At 41.0% G+C, this 17,752-nt stretch overlaps 1 protein-coding gene across 1 annotated transcript in view; it reads right to left on the minus strand.

The window, feature by feature from the left end:
- Window positions 1-10,080, minus strand: part of FRMD7 (FERM domain containing 7) — a 69,817-nt gene extending 59,737 nt beyond the window's left edge. The window contains exon 1 of the mRNA XM_069755490.1: window positions 9,959-10,080. Within this exon, the coding sequence (XP_069611591.1) occupies window positions 9,959-10,015 (57 nt within the window). The 5' untranslated portion in view covers window positions 10,016-10,080. The remainder of the gene's footprint in view (window positions 1-9,958) is intronic.
- Between the last annotated feature and the right edge of the window lie 7,672 nt (window positions 10,081-17,752).

The raw sequence follows: 17,752 nt of genomic DNA on the forward strand, positions 1-17,752 counted from the left end.
TCCCTCTCCTCCATACAGATCTTCTCCGGATCTTTCAGATTTGTTATTGGGCAATACTGAGTTTCAGCTGCTTCCACAAATTTTCCATTGGCCCATTAGGCCAGTCCAGAAACTTGAAATGTTTCTTACGCAGCCACTCCTGTGTGCTTCAGGTCATTGTTATGCTGGAAGACCCAGCCACGTCTCATGCTCGATGCTCTTACTGAGGGAAGGAGGTTGTTGGCCAAAATCTTGCAATACATGACCGCATCATCCTCCCTGCAGTCGTTCCATCCCCTTTGCAGAAAAGCACCCCCACAGTATGATGTTTCCCCCACCATGCTTCTTGATTGGGAAGGTGTTCTTGGAGTTGTACTCATCCTTCTTTTTCCAAACACGGCAAGTGGAGTGGATGTCAAAAAGTTCTACTTTGGTCTGATCTGACCACATGACCTTCTCCTATGCCTCCTCTGGATTATCCAGAGGGTCATTGGCAATCTTCAAACGAGCATGGACATGTGCTAGCGTGAGCAGGAGGACGTTGCGTGCCGTGCAGGAATTTAATCCATGACAGTCTATTATGTTATTAATGGTAATGTTTGAGAATGTGGTCCCAGCTCTCTTCAGGTCATTGACCAAGTCATCCCATGTAGTTCTGGGCTGATTCCTGACCTTTCTCAGAATCATCCTTACCCCACGAGGCGAGATATTGCATGGAGCCCCAGACAGTGGAAGATTGACAGTCATATTGTGCATTTTCCATTTTCTAATAATTGTGCCAACAGTTGTTGCCTTCTCACCAAGCTGCTTGCCTATTGTCCTGTAGTCCATAACAGCCTTGTGCAGGTCTTCAATTTTGTCCCTGGTGCACTAAGGCTGGTTTCACATTTGTGGTCGTGTCCACAGCGTTTCTGACGCATGTGTCCGCATGCGTCTTGATTTCCTATCTTTAACATTGTAGACACAGGTGCATGCATTTGCTTACGCATGCATATTTTCGCGGTGTGCGGCTGAGCGCGACTGACGCACCATGTTAGAATTTTTTTGGCGTCAAATTTCCGCCACCATACCCATGCGGACACTTGCGTAAAGAGTGCGCCAAAACAACGCATTACAGTCTATGGGAACGCAAGGACATGCGTTCGCTTGTGTTTGCACAAGGGTCTATATACAGAAATCCCATGAGCCACACGTGGCTTGTGTCAAGGAAATTCTCCTTGAAAAATGTTTTCATAACAAACGCATGCGCATAAACAAAGCAAATGCATGCAAATGTGTGCAAACATTGCGGTTTTTTATCCGTCATGCGTCAGCTGACGTGGATAAAAAACGCAGCGTTGTCATGCGTTTGCATGTGTTTTGCCATGCGTTTGCGGTTGCGTACAAGACGCTGCGACCTCAACCGCAAATGTGAGAAATATGACATGAGCACTACTGAAAGGGTGCACAGGTAGGTTCCCACACCATGTGACGTAAATATAAAGAGAACCTGGCACTCAACTTAGGTATAAGCAGCCCAACATTTATTTATAGTACCAGTAAACGTTTCGGTCATAAGAGGCCTTCTTCAGTTACTACAATAATATAAATTGAAAAAAACACCATAATAAATCCAAAGAAAGAGGGTAAAAGAAAATAATGCTATGTCAAGTTACACAGACTTGTGTCATATAAAACAAGGAAAAAAGGAAAAAACAAGAGTATATACATAAATAAAGTTTGGTCATAATGGGATAACTGCATATCTCATGCGTGCGGATGGAGACACAAAAAATTCCAGTGTAAAAGGAATAAGAATTAGCATACCGTACTGACAGACTTGTAAAGGAAATAATGGTGGTTGATCAGACAAGAACGTGATCACCTGCTCTGTGGATATAATAAACATAACGGGTGCCATTAGGTGGTGATTGGCAGGATGGAATGTGCTCTCAGGTGGGATTAGATTGCCTTATTATGAATATTAGATTAGGTCGTCCATCAAGTCAGATGGAGAAGAAGTATATGCTGTAAAAACCGAGGCCATAAGTTACCTCATTGGTTATGGTACACAATTATGCAAAATGTGAACCTAGGCTTAGACAGCTCTTTGATCTTGGCCATAGTGGAGAGGTTGGAGTGTGATTGATTGTGTGTGAACAGGTGTCTTTTATACAGGTAAGGAGTTCAAACAGGTGCAATGAATACAGGTAATGAGTGCAGAATAGGAGGCTTCTTAAAGGAAAACTAACAGGTCTGTGAGGGACAGAATTCTTGCTGGTTGGTAGGTGATCAGACAGTTATTTCATGTAATAAATTGCAATTTAATTATTTAAAAATCATACTGTCATGATCCAGGTCGGGGTTTGCTTCTTTGCTTTTCCTACCTGGCCTGGTTATGGTGGGGTTAACCTTTCCTGCCTCTCTTTGGTTTGTGGGTGGCTATTTATTGGTGCCACTCCTGGTAGCATTTGTCAGTGACAGTTCCGATCCCTGGCTTGAGCAGCTTTCCAGTATTCCCTAGTGATCTTTCTTCCTCTGATTACCCGTATTTGTGCCTGACCTGTTCCCTATCCCTGACTTTGTGTGTGTTTAGTGGTTTTCTACAGTGTATGACTCTGCTTGTATTCTGAACCCTGCCTCCTGCTTTCTGTCTTTGTTACTACGTTTTCCGTCTGGCTTTGACTCTTTGGCTCGTACCTAGACTACGTCTTCTGTCTGACGTTTTGGATCCTGCGCTCCCATCTGGTTCCGATTTCTGGCTTCTCTGACCACGTGCATTGCTGTGACTTCTGGTACTTCATCTTCCTGTTTGTTGCTGACTGGCCTGTCTGACTACTCTGCTGCCTCCTGGTGGCACTCCTTGTTTTGCACTGAGGTGCTGAACGGTGAGTGCTACCTTTTTCCCCTTACCTGCACCCCCTGGTGGAGGTTGCGTGTAACTGCCTTGCAGTTGCATTACACATGCAATGTGATTTTCTGGATCTTATGTTTAGATTCTCACAGTGGAAGCGTACCTATGATAAAAATTACAGACTTCTACATTCTTTATAGGTGGGAAAACTTGCAAAATTGGCAGTGTATCAAATACTTATTTTCCCCACTGTATATAATAGGATGATTGCAATATAAGAGGATACACATTTTGATGTGAATATTTCTTTAAAGACCAAATCCCTTATCCGCTAATGCTGTTTCTCCACTTTTCTGGAATAATTTGCTCATTTTAGTGTCATTTTGTGACTCTATTAAAGTTGTTTTCCTTTCTTAAAATCATTTTTGTTTTTTTTCCTAGACAATGTTTCTCATCCAGATGTTTTAGACAGATTCATGAAATGTGACTTTTAATAAATATCTCATTTGTTTGGCACCAATCCTCACCTGGAATAAGGTTTCAGGTGGATTTTTCAATATAGGCATTTTTGTGTTTTGTTTTTTTTTAAAGAAAATATGTGAATTTTTGGAACTAAAAAGTCACAAAATTTGGGCAAAGACTAAAATAAGAAAAATGTTTGATTTTGCACCAAATTCATAAACACCATGCGTCATTTCGCACAGGCGTGTACTACGGAGGACATAGAATGAACTTCAATTCAATATTGCGGCCAGCATGCAGCCAGCGGGTAAGGAAAGGGTGAATCAAACACCCGAAAACTCCGCCCATATGACCGAAAACTGGTCCCACCAAATTCAGGTGACAGGTTCCCTTTAAAGTGATAATGTGTTTGGCAGACAGAACCAGATCAGGACTTGCATGACAAGTAGATCCCTAGCATCTGCCCAAGTTTGGCTGGACTTAAGTCCCCAAACCTCTTTGTATGAGTCAGGTGCATGCCAACAGGGGCAACATTGGATCTAAAATGAATTTCAGATCAAATTGTAAGACTGGGACAGAGGCTGTCATCTGCCTCTTCCTCTCATAACAGTGTTTGTACAAAGTGTGTGACTTTACTGTATTTTTGTGACCGTATTAATATGTGGAACTGTGCAGAGTTTTATAGACACTAATATGTGCGGTTAATGTAATGTACTGTGATAAATGTATAATTTGATTAATGTACAGTATATAAGGAAAGGACAAAGTAATAGCATTGGACATAGGGATTAAGTTAGAAAGGGGAAAGTTTCAGTTGCGTGCATGCTAGATATAGGAAGTAGGAAGTAAATTGCACAGGTTAGGATACAGTTAAATGTTCGAGATCAACCCCAGCATGGGAAGGGTAAGGGTCAGTTAATAAGGGGAACACTTCCTGGTTTTAGTCAGAGAGATGAGAGTTGGAGATTAGATCTGAGATAAAGTGCTAGCAGGAGTTCAAGGCCAGAGGTCAACAGGGCACAAGAAGTACGGACTGTTGGGCAGTATGAGAACATCGGCAACTGTCTTCAGTGGACATTCCTGTAACATTGGGGGCCTACGGCCCAAATTAGGCACTGAGAAGCATGTCTTATTCCCTTCCAATAGTGGCAGCCGGACGGGGAAACGTATGAGGGAGACAGGACAGGACTCATGGAAATAGTGAAGCCGAATGGAGTATCTCAGGGGCCTAGGAGCCATTAGGCTAAGGGATACCTCAGGCGGAACAAACAGAACATGGAAATTTATTGTGCTGTAACTGCAATTGATCTCAAGATGCTAAGTAACGTTGAACTGTGTGTTAAGAAGCGAGTGTCCCCTGACTTGTGTGCCGATGTCCCTGCAAATGAAATTGTGAACACAGAGGAGAACTGAGGTCGAAACGTGAGTGTACTGCACAACACGCACAGTACAAGGGAATCAGGACACTGCTTAATTGTAGGGTGCCAGGGTGCAGGAACACAGCAGCTCTTCGCACCGTGCGATATTATACACATAGGATAATATGTAAATTTTGGGTAAATTTGAACATGTTGGAGGCTCCCACAAGTCTGCGTTCATATACTCCAATATCTAGCAAATCACAGAACCATTAATAGTCAAATTAAGAGGCAGAAGGATTATAGTTGGTATAATGCTAATCTGGAGTGATTATGGAATGAACATGTGATGAACGAAGCTTTAATTCCATTGTCTAAGAAGGGTGGGATACATCGGGGTGGGGAGAGGAGCTGTTTGTTGGAATAATGAGCATAGCAAGTATCCAAAAATCAAGAGCTGTTGGATAAAATTGCTATGCTCTGTGTTCAGCCTCTCTCGGTGACAGTCTAATGGTAGCTTGCAGCGAGCAGTCCTGCTGGTTCCTGTCTAAGTTAAGCAGGACTCGTGTAATTAAAGCAATTAAAACGCTCTCCGATTAAACATTTCATGTGCTACGTTCTGTGAAGATGTCGGCAAAACTAAAACATTGCCAAGAGCTGCAAAAAAAAAAATAATGATGTCACCGTAGAATGATTCCACAAAGTCATTTTGGAAAGTTTGGAGCGCTGCTTTGTTCTTTGCGTTTTTTTTTCCCTATCTCTATAGGAGATCAGGTTACCTCTTCTACTATGAAGCACGGAAAATTACATTTTATCTACCTGCTGCAAACAAACATCATCAAGTTCTCCAAAACTTTTTAAAGAAACAGTCTTAACCGACTAAATGCTACATTGGCACATGCTGTATTGCTCCTCAAAGTTTATTATGATTTTGGTGTTTTCTTAAAAATGGAGAGTGGGGGTTATCTATTGTATTGTGGAAACATTTTCAACCTCTATAGCCATTGACTGTCAACATTCTGAAAATCATTCTTGGCCATGAGATTCTCGTGCACTTGTATGTAAAATTCAGAGATTGGGGCTGTTCTTCTGATGGCTCAGGTTGTGAGCAATGAAGGTTAGTTTCCGAGAATCCAGGACAGGAGGCACAAAGTACATTGCAAAATTACGTGACTTTTAATTATACCAAAAAAAAGGAGCATTTCCAGAAATCAAAATAGCCCCTTAACCGATATATTGCTTATTATTGCATCCATAAATACATTTTCTTGTTTAAAGACAGCCTGTCAGCACCATTTTGTAATGTAAAGACACGGCGGTAACGGCGCTGTAATAAAGATTACTTTGACGCCTTCGGTGAAGAAATCGGCTTTGTGGTTCTTCTGTAATCAGCATTAGAAGTTTTCTGCTGGTTAGATTTCGGTGCACAGAGGTCGGACTGTGCACGTGGTCGTCTCCTGTCTGCGATTCCCGACCCCTCCGCCTGTCTCTTGGTCTGTGAATGTCAATGTCATTCACAGACCGGAGGCAGCAGAAGGGTCGGGGAATCAGACAGAGGAAGGCGGAGGGATAAGAAATCACAGACCGGCAGGAGAAGACCCAGTGCACAGTCCGGCCCTCAGGCACCGAAATCTAATAATGAAGGTAATGATTAGCGATGAGCGAATATACTCGTTACTCAAGATTTCCCGAGCATGCTCGGGTGTCCTCCGAGTATTTTTTAGTGCTCGGAGATTTAGTTTTCATCGCCTCAGCTGAATGATTTACAGCTATTAGCCAGGCTGAGTACATGTGGGGGTTGCTAGGGAATCCCCACATGTAATCAAGCTGGCTAGTAGCTGTAAATCATCCAGCTGCGGCAAAAAAACCCTAAATCTCCGAGCACTAAAAAATACTCGAAGGACCCCCGAGCGTGCTCGGGAAATCTCAAGTAACGAGTATATTCGCTCATCACTAGTAATGATTCCTTTCTGTCTCACTCATTCCCCTGTATTGTGTAAGTAGCTTCATTATAAGCAATATGAGCACTACCACCCAAAAATTACCAAATACAAAAAAAAAAAAAGAAGAAGAGGGGCCAAAAAGTGGAGACTTATCAAACTGTAAGGGTGGTATTTGATCAGATTTTCTCGGATGTGGAGATGGATACATTTTTTTCTCATCTTCTCCTTTCTGTGACTCTATAGAAATCAGACTGCACTCAGATGTTATCACAGTGGGGTCTGATTTTTATGAGAGATCGATTGACTTGCATGGCCGAGAGCAATCCAGTTATGGATGCAATCTGTGCATACTGCAATTTTTTTTTTTTCCTCTGGCAGGCTCAGTCCAAGGGGAAATTCTGACATGTGCACGGCTCCATAGACTAACATTGGTCCGATGGCGATCTGATGTTTTATCGGATTACACTCGGACCAAAAATCTGCTCATTCGCACCTGCACTTACAGTTCACAAAGCACCATAGTCAGCTGCTTTCTCAACATCGCCTCCCCAGTAAAAACCTAAAGGAGTGGTGTACTCCCAACACTTTCACCTGCTGTAAAACGCTTCCGAAAAATCTTAGACATGGATTATATGTATTTACATTTATACTGGGTCAAAACGTTAGAAACACCGCTGAAGTGGATCTCCTAGGACCTAGACTATTGATTTGAAATCAGAATCTCTTGTGATCAATTTGCTGTACATGTAGAGAAACAATCCAATCCCTCATACAAGGGTTTGGCCAGACGGACGTCTGTTTATAATATTATTATTATTATTTATTCCATGGCGCTTAACATGTGAGCCGGAAGCTACAGATAATGGTGTGGCTACATACTAGACCCTCCTTATCCATGTAAGGACTGGTTGGAAACCCTAGAATTGCTTTGCAATCTGTGTGCACTACACGTGTCCAGTACATGGGGCAGTAACCCAGATATGCGAAAAATCCGCTGCTTCATTCAGTTATAAAAATATATTTACCGTATATAGGTTTATGGGTGTTATGGCTATATCTGTAGTATGGAACAAGAATAAATCTATGGCCCATTATGTGCCCTTTAGACTCAATTTCACAGTACAAAGAAAATCTCACAAAGTTTTGGTAGCCCATCTGAGAGTAGTAGGGAAAGAGACCCTGATTCCAGCAATGTGTCACTTACTTGCAGCAATTTTGATGTAATCGCAGTTTTATCTGAAGCACATCTAGCAGTTCTCTGAATGCCGAGCTCTGTATAACCCCATCCACCTCCCTGATTGGCAGCTTTCTATGTGCACTGTGCATAGGCAGAAACCTCCCAATCAGTGATGTCGGCAAGGAGTTATACAGAGCTCATGAATATGGAGGACTACACAGCAGCAGGTTTACTAGTCTTCTAGTGAAAATCGACTGCTGATATAACAGTGCTCTTAACAAAACTACAGCAAGTAGCCGAGTAAGTGACACATCGCTGGAATCAGGGTCACTGCTTCTACATTATGATATTCTCAAGGTAATTGCAAAAACTTGGTGATAGATTCCCTTTAATTAGATGCCCATTTTGGCCTACATGATGGTAAATCTGTTGGTCAGCGAGAGGGCTTGATTGACCCCTACTATTGAAAAATAATAGGAGGTAATAAAAGTTACAAACTATACAAATATCACAAGCTGCAATGTGGCTCTACTAAGGAGAGAAATGTGCACTCACATACTGAATTTAAGTCACAGTTCTGATTTTCTTTAGATCACTGATATTATTAGTCTTTATGATCCATGGGGATATACTTTCCATCCTAGATTTATTACGAGTCAGTGGGATTTCACATTATACATCGGCGTCAGATACAGAAATGAGCGAAAAAGTAACAAAAAGAGAACTGGTGTAAATAGCAGGAAAGCTCCTCTGTGCTACTTATTCTCTAGGAGACGATGGAAAAACCTAATGTCACCGGTTAATGTCACCGGTTAATGTCACTCCTTACAGCAGTGATCGTACCCCGAATCCCCCCGTGCTGTTTGTACGGTCAGTGGATGCACAGGTGCGACCTCCCCATGCTGATGGGGCCCTGAGCTATTCTCCATTTTATCTTCCATGAACTCATTTGCTCCATTCATGCTGTCCGGCATCCTCCACCAAATGGATCAAATGCCTACAAGTGAAGGGTCAGATGTGTTCATGGTGTGGAAGAATAACCAGCACGACAAGCCCTAATGGAGCCATTAGCTACAATAACATCATTCACCACTGGCTTCAAAGCAATTGAATATAGGCCTGTGTCATATAGAAATTGGAGTGAATGTGTCATATATATTATATACACACAAATATCTTTTCATATACACATAGGTAAATATACGTATTACACACACAAATATATTTATAATACTCATGAATATATGTATTACACACACATACTGTACATACACACGATTATATATTACACAGAAATCTAAAAATTTATACACATAAATTACACACAAATATAAATATTTATATACACATACATATGAATATATATATTTTACACAAATATATATCTATACACACACATCTCTCTCTCTCTATATATATATATATATACACACGCACGCATATATATTAAACACAAATATATATTATATACATATAAAGCAAAAGTTCTATGAGACTGATTGCAAGCTCGTGATATGATTTGCCCATACGCTCTTGTATAACCCTAATTAGGTAACGCATCTATAACAGATGTAGCAGAGCGGAATCTGAGATTTAACTATGTTTTTCTGTATTGTTCAGGCCGGCACAATGTTCATTCCGATAATATAGGAGTCTCACTTGCAGTCCTATGTAAAAACCACAGACAATATAAAGATAAGCTATGCCACTTTTCATCACACACATTTGATGTTATTAATACATCGATGTACGTATATTTTGACTGATGGAACATAGTTTTATTTAATATTTAAGTCATCAAGACCTGACGCGTTCTATGACCATACACCCAGGCAATCAGCCTAATTCAGCTCTGCTACATCTGTGTGCCTATAAGTCACGGAATGCCAGATTGATGTTCTACTTTGTCCAGAACATCCCATGACTCCTTGAAGAAGTATCTAAATCTCTGTGTAGTGATCAGTGATATTTGGGATTTTCAGCTTCTTCCACTACATAAACCAGCCGTCAGCTTCTACACAGACCACAACTATGAAGACAATTCACCAATTAATACAAGTGTCTGCAGTGGATACAATGCTTCTAGAATGAATCTCTGCAGTGATCAGAGCAATAGTCTACATGTCAGATCCCAGCACAGCGCAGTGTCCTCCAATCTCACCCCTCATCTCAGCATATAAACTATGTAATATAATAATGTACTTACATCCACAACAAAGGTCTTCTGAGAGTCATCCAGGAATTGGACTTTCAAGTGCAGCATCCTGGGATGTCAGACAGAGTGTGACCTGCTCCCAAGAAGTGCAGCTGGCTGGAAGGATGTGTAATGTCTCAGGCTTTTCTAGCCCAGCTCCCACTGAAGCAGATAGCATGGGCTTCACATTCCCTCCTGCATATACAAAAGCATTTGCAAGTAACACATTACTTCATTGAACTGTACATAGGCTTTACCTTTTTTTTTTCAGTTATTGTCAATCTATACAGTATAGGAAAGTAATCTGTAATGGGAAACCATTAAGAAGCTGCTGTTGATGGATCTGGTATTATGTGTTTTTATTTTATACTAGCTGAAGAGCCCGGCTTTGCCTGGGCATAGTAAATATCTGTGGTTAGTTATAGCACCTCACGTCTCTTATTTTCCCATCACGCCTCTCATTTTCCCAATCACATCTCTCATTTTCTCCCTCACACCTCTCATTTTCTCCCTCACTCCTCTCATTCCCCCCTAACACTTGTCATTTCAACCTCTCATCTGTCATTTTCTGATCACTCCATTATTTTTCCTCACTCCTCTCATTTTGCACTCACACCTTTTAATTTTCACCTCACACCCCTCATTTTCACCTCATCATCTCAGTATATACATGTTTGTCATCTCCATTATATATAGTATACATCTGTATGTCATCTCCTGTATATAGAATATACCTGTATGTCATCTCCTGTATATAGTATATACCTGTATGTCATCTTCCCTGTATATAGTATATACCTGCTGTGTGTCATCTCCCCTATATATAGTATATACCTGAATGTCATCTCCTTCTATATATAGTATATACCTGTATGTCATCTCCTCCTGTATATAGTATATACCTGTGTCATCTCCCCTGTGTATAGTATATATCTGTGTGATATCTCCTCCTGTATATAGTATATACCTGCATGTCATCTTCTATATATAGCATATACCTGTATGTCATCTCCTCCTGTATATAGTATATACCTGTAGGTCATCTGCTCCTGTATATATTATATACCTGTGTGTCATCTCCTCCTGTATATAGTATATACCTGTATGTCATCTCCTCCTGTATATATATGTACCTGTATGTCATCTCCTCCTCTATATAGTATATACCTGTGTCATCTCTCCTGTATATAGTATATATCTGTGTGTCATCTCCCCTGTATATAGTATATACCTGTGTGTCATCTCCTCCTGTATTAGACCTCGTTCACACGTTATTTGCTCAGTATTTTTACCTCAGTATTTGTAAGCTAAATTGGCAGCCTGATAAATCCCCAGCCAACAGGAAGCCCTCCCCCTGGCAGTATATATTAGCTCACACATACACATAATAGACAGGTCATGTGACTGACAGCTGCCGTATTTCCTATATGGTACATTTGTTGTAGTTTGTCTGCTTATTAATCAGATTTTTATTTTTGAAGGATAATACCAGACTTGTGTGTGTTTTAGGGCGAGATTCGTTTGTCAAGTTGTGTGTGTTGAGTTGCGTGTGGCGACATGCGTGTAGCAACTTTTGTGAGATGAGTTTTGTGTGGCAACATGCGTGTAGCAACTTTTTGTGTGTCGAATTGCATGTGTGTTAGTGTAGCAAGTTGTGTGCAGCAAGTTTTGCGCATGGCGAGTTTTGCGCGTGGCGAGTTTTGTGTGTGGTGCCTTTTGAGTATGTGCAAGTTTTGTGTGAGGTAACTTTTGCAACTTTTGTGCATGTGGCAGTTTTTCCGCGTGTGCAAGTTTTGCATGTGGCGAGTTTTCCATGAGGTGAGTTTTGCACTTGTGGCGAGTTTTGCAAGAGCCTAGTTTTTGCATGTGGTGAGTTCTGCGCGTGGCGAGTTTTGAGTGGCGACTTTTGTGTTTCGACTTTTATGTGGCGAGGTTGGTGTATTTGTGGTGAAATGTGTGCTGAGGGTAATATGTGTTCAAGCACGTGGTAGTGTGAGGCGCATTTTGTATGTGTGTTTATATCCCCGTGTGTGGTGAGTATCCCATGTCGGGGCCCCACCTTAGCAACTGCATGGTATATACTCTTTGGCGCCATCGCTCTCATTCTTTAAGTCCCCCTTGTTCACATCTGGCAGCTGTCAATTTGCCTCCAACACTTTTCCTTTCACTTTTTTCCCTATTATGTAGATAGGGGCAAAATTGTTTGGTGAATTGGAAAGCGCGGGGTTAAAATTTCACCTCACAACATAGCCTATGATGCTCTCAGGGTCCAGACGTGTGACTGTGCAAAATTTTGTGGCTGTAGCTGCGACGCCTCCAACACTTTTCCTTTCACTTTTTTCCCTATTATGTAGATAGGGGCAAAATTGTTTGGTGAATTGGAACGCGCGGGGTTAAAATTTCACCTCACAACATAGCCTATGACGCTCTCGGGGTCCAGACGTGCGACTGTGCAAAATTTTGTGACTGTAGCTGCGACGGTGCAGATGCCAATCCCGGACATACATACACACACACAGCTTTATATATTAGATGTTAAGAGCATGATTTGTAGTTCTGTGAATGGCCTGTGGGTCATATTGACCCCACTGCTGGAGTAAAAATTAGCTGATTCTCGGGGGGCTGCTGGGTGTCGGACTGCCACCGACCTTATTTTGATGATCTATAGGAAGTGTTGGTCCCAGACAAGACCTTTGAAACTTCCTGTTACTTTGTTTATTAAAATAGCCCTCCTCCGATCAGTTTTTATCCTCTAAATTTATTGCAGTTATCATATTATACAGCACTTTGTACTTACAATTGCACATTTTGCTTTTCTACTCAGTTAATACTTCTCTTTTCTCTGCTCTGTGTAGAAACAGGAAGTCTCTTGTCCCTGCATTTATCATCCCCCTCTTCAACTCCTGACCCAGCTGCTCCGCTTCTCCCCCTGCCAGTAGAGACTCATACAGGGACAAGAGACCTCCTGTTTCTATATAGAGCTTAGAAGGATTCAGCTAGTCAGTTATTAAATCGTGATGTCATAGACCTAATGGAAAAGAAGAATTAGCTGGGTAGAAAGGGAAAATGAGCAAATGTACATACACAGGGCTATATAATATGACTGCTATATTAAGGACTAGATGGTGGCCCGATTCTAATGCATCGGGTTTTCTAGAATTTGTATGTAGTTTATTTATGAAGATTTAATAATAATGCAACTAATACACAGGATTTTCCGAGTAAATATACAGTACAGACCAAAAGTTTGGACACCCTTCTCATTTCAAGATTTTTCTGTATATTCATGACTATGAAAATTGTACATTTACACTGAAGGCATCAAAACTATGAATTAACACATGTGGAATTATATACTTAACAAAAAAGTGTGAAACAACTGAAATTATGTCTTATATTCTAGGTTCTTCAAAGTAGTCACCTTTTGCTTTGATGACTGTTTTGCACACTCTTGGCATTCTCTTGATGAGCTTCAAGAGGTAGTCACCGGGAATGGTCTTCCAACAATCTTGAAGGAGTTCCCAGAGATGCTTAGCACTTGTTGGCCCTTTTGCCTTCACTCTGCGGTCCAGCTCACCTCAAACCATCCCGATTGGGTTCAGGTCTGGTGACTGTGGAGGCCTGGTCATCTAGCGTAGCACCCCATCACTCTCCTTCTTGGTCAAATAGCCCTTACACAGCCTGGAGGTGTGTTTGGGGTCATTGTCCTGTTGAAAATTAAATGATGGTCCAACTAAACGCAAACCGGATGGAATAGCATGCCGCTGCAAAATGCTGTGGTAGCCATGCTGGTTCAGTATGCCTTCAATTTTGAATAAATCCCCAACAGTGTCACCAGCAAAGCACCCCCACACCATCACACCTCCTCCTCCATGCTTTCTTTCCTGGGGCGGTCCTCATGTGAGCCAGTTTCTTTGTAGCGCTTGATGGTTTTTGTCACTGCACTTGGGGACACTTTCAAAGTTTTCCCAATTTTTCGGACTGACTGACTTTCATTTCTTAAAGTAATGGCCACTCGTTTTTCTTTACTTAGCTGCTTTTTTCTTGCCATAATACAAATTCTTACAGTCTATTCGGTAGGTCTATCGGCTGTGTATCCACCAGACTTCTGCACAACACATGGTCCCAACCCCATTTATAAGGCAAGAAATCCCACTTATTAAACCTGACAGGGCACATCTGTGAAGTGAAAGCCATTCCCGATGACTACCTCTTGAAGCTCATCAAGAGAATGCCAAGAGTGTGCAAAGCAGTCATCAAAGCAAAAGGTGGCTACTTTGAAGATCCTAGGATATAAGACATATTTTCAGTTGTTTCACACTTTTTTGTTAAGTATATAATTCCACATGTGTTAATTCATAGTTTTGATGCCTTCAGTGTGAATGTACAATTTTCATAGTCATGAATATACAGAAAAATCTTTAAATGGGGTGTGTCCAAACTTTTGGTCTGTACTGTATATACATTATCATTAAATTTTATTGCTCATAGAACGTAATACAACTGAACGAAATTATTAAACAGATCATCAAAATATATAAACCATTACATGAATATCTAACTGTATTTAAATTATTGGACAAAAGAAGTACATCAACACTATATTTGTGTGTGGCACTGTGACTGACAGAACTTGTTCAGTAAACGCGAGTGAACTACGTGGCACTGTGACTGACAGAACTTGTTCAGTAAACGTGACTGAACTACGTGGCACTGTGACTGACAGAACTTGTTCAGTAAACGTGACTGAACTACGTGGCACTGTGACTGACAGAACGTGTTCAGTAAACGTGACTGAACTACGTGGCACTGTGATTGACAGAACTTGTTCAGTAAACGTGACAACTACGTGGCACTGTGATTGACAGAACTGCACCTGTCGCTGATTGGTTGCACCAGCCCCAAGCGACGTGGGATTTCCATTACAGACAGACAGAATTAGACGATTATATAGTAGATAAAAACTTTGATAGCAGCGCTTGTTTAGCAAATAAAAGCAAAATATTTTATTGGTAAAATGAGCAGTAACAATAATGTAATGTGGCCAATAGCGGTAGTTATGACCCAGCTGCTGTCCAGTTACACTCTGGCACTTTACAAGAAAACTGTGTCCCAGTCCCAGTATGCTGTGGTATGGTGTGGGGTACATCGCACTCATTTGTAGGCAGCGAGCCTCCTCTGTTCTCCAGACCTTCATCCTCAGGAGCCGCCGCTCACAATTTAGAGGACACCAAGTTCATTGCAAAAAGCAAAGACTGGTCATTTCAAGTTCATCAAGTGTAACATGTGGAACAGGGCACAACACTTCATATTCCTTCCTTCCTTAACACTACACCTCTTCAGACCTACCATTCATTCCCACTAGACTATCCTTAATCCCATTGACGCCGACAGCCCCAGGGATTTTCTATCCAGTTCTGCAGTGCACCCGGGATCAGTCATCTGCCCTTCACACGGTCCATCGTCCCCTGTACACCAGAGCAGAGGTCCCCAACTCCAGTCCTCAAGGCCCACCAACAGGTCATGTTTTCAGGATTTCCTTTGCATTGCACAGGTGATGCAATTATTACCTGGGCAAGACTAAGGAAATCCTGAAAACATGACATGTTGGTGGGCCTTGAGGACTGGAGTTGGGGACCCCTGCACCAGAGGACCTGATGTGCCCATCAGCCTCCACATTGAGCTTTGGGCTCCTGACATAGCCGGAATGTCCGCACGGGATATCAATACAACCTCCCATTGCCTTGAACGACTGTTCCATGTTGGCCCAGGCAGCCCACTGTACTTCCCTATCTCCCAACTTCCAGGAAGTGAATCCACTTACTAACCCCTCCCACTGTGGGCTGGCCCAAAACATTAACTATATCTTATGCTAGATCAGTATGTCATAAACCTATTTTCGTTATCTTATGCTGCCCTAGGTCCTAAACTATGTTTTGCCCTATGCTGTACACTACCAAAATTATACATTGCTACATATCATGCTCATTATGCATTACATTACCATATTAACAATACTTATATTACACCAAACCATATTACACGACACAGATAGGCATGACAATATTCACAAAACCCTATTGTCTTCAGGAACAGGGAAATAGAGTCCACACCTTTACAATAATGTGTTTTCATGTTAATTTGTTTTTTAATAAATTGAGATTAAAAATCCCAGTGAATATCAATATATGCACGTATTGTGTGCCTATATGTTAGACTATTTTAATTATTAGGCATTAGTGAATTGAGCACTTTTGGGTATAAACTAAGCCTACTTGTTATCTTTTGACAGAATGCTCCCCTCTTTTTCTTTTTAATAGGCATGCATGTTCGGCTTTGTAATGGTCAAGCATCTGCCAAAAAGCGACAGTTTGGGGAACCTCAAATATAGTTATAAGACAATGCCAAAAATCAATCGGATACCACTTAAGGATAGTTCCACACATCCGTATAACAAAGGTCGTTCTCACATTGGAAAACCTCCGGGTCTGCTGACCGGAGCGAGCTGCTTCATATATGCCCATGAAGCTGTTGGCAAAGGTCAACCGAAAACTGGTCCCACCAAATTCAGGTGACAGGTTCCCTTTAATCAGCTACTTGCCCAGATCTTCTTGTAGGCAGATATTTGTCTATTTCACCAAGACAATACAACAGTAGACAATCAATTTTGTTCAAGCCATTTGATGCATACTGTTCCCGAATTCCCAAAGTCTTAAAATGATCAAACAGGGTGGAACACCATTTTGGCAAGAGGTCATGGTGACCATTGCATTTCCTATTGACCATTCCTCACTGGAGTGCTTTACAAAGCCCAATCTTTTACGTAGGACTTTTTAAAAAAAAATGCAAAAGTAAAGTCTTCGAGTAAATGTGCCTTTCCACCTGTCGAATGTACAGCTAAATGACTGCCGATTTGACTGTGTTTGCTGATGATAGAGAGATTTGCTCATTTCTCGAACAAACAGCAGCTTGTAAACACTGCATGATTATCAGAACAGGACCGTTTCCCAGAAACACTAATTCACATTAATCATGGAGTATAACTGCACCTTCAGTGATATCAAGTTTTTCTTAAATAGTGAAACATATTTTTTTTACGTCGCAAAAGACCAGATTGCTCCTTGACCTTGGCATGATCCTGATCCTGCACTCTTCTTTCTTTCGCCAAGGTCTGTAAACAGGAAAATCCAGTTCTGAAATTATCCTCATACAATTAGACTTTTCAAAGCAAACATCACCTCATATCCCTCCTAGATTACAATTGTAGGACTTTTGCCATGACATACATACACACATACGTGATCTATACTCATATGTGATCTATACACGTGATCTATACACATATATACATATATATGTGATATATACATATATGTGATATCTACATATACTGTATATACATGTGAAATATACCTATATATACATATGTGATATATCCCTATATATGTGATTATATATATATATATGTATATATATATATATATATATATACATACACACACACACAGTATAGACCAAAAGTTTGGACACCTCATTTAAAGATTTTTCTGTATTTTCATGACTATGAAAATTGTACATTCACACTGAAGGCATCAAAACTATGAATTAACACATGTGGAATTATATACTTAAAGTGTGAAACAACTGAAATTATGTATTAGATTCTAGGTTCTTCAAAGTAGCCACCTTTTGCTTTGATGACTGCTTTGCACACTCTTGGCATTCTCTTGACGAACTTCAAGAGGTAGTCACCGGGAATGGTTTTCACTTCATAGGTGTCCCCTGTCAGGTTTAATAAGTGGAATT

This window comes from Ranitomeya imitator, chromosome 2, assembly GCF_032444005.1.
Source record: "Ranitomeya imitator isolate aRanImi1 chromosome 2, aRanImi1.pri, whole genome shotgun sequence".
NCBI lineage: Eukaryota > Metazoa > Chordata > Amphibia > Anura > Dendrobatidae > Ranitomeya > Ranitomeya imitator.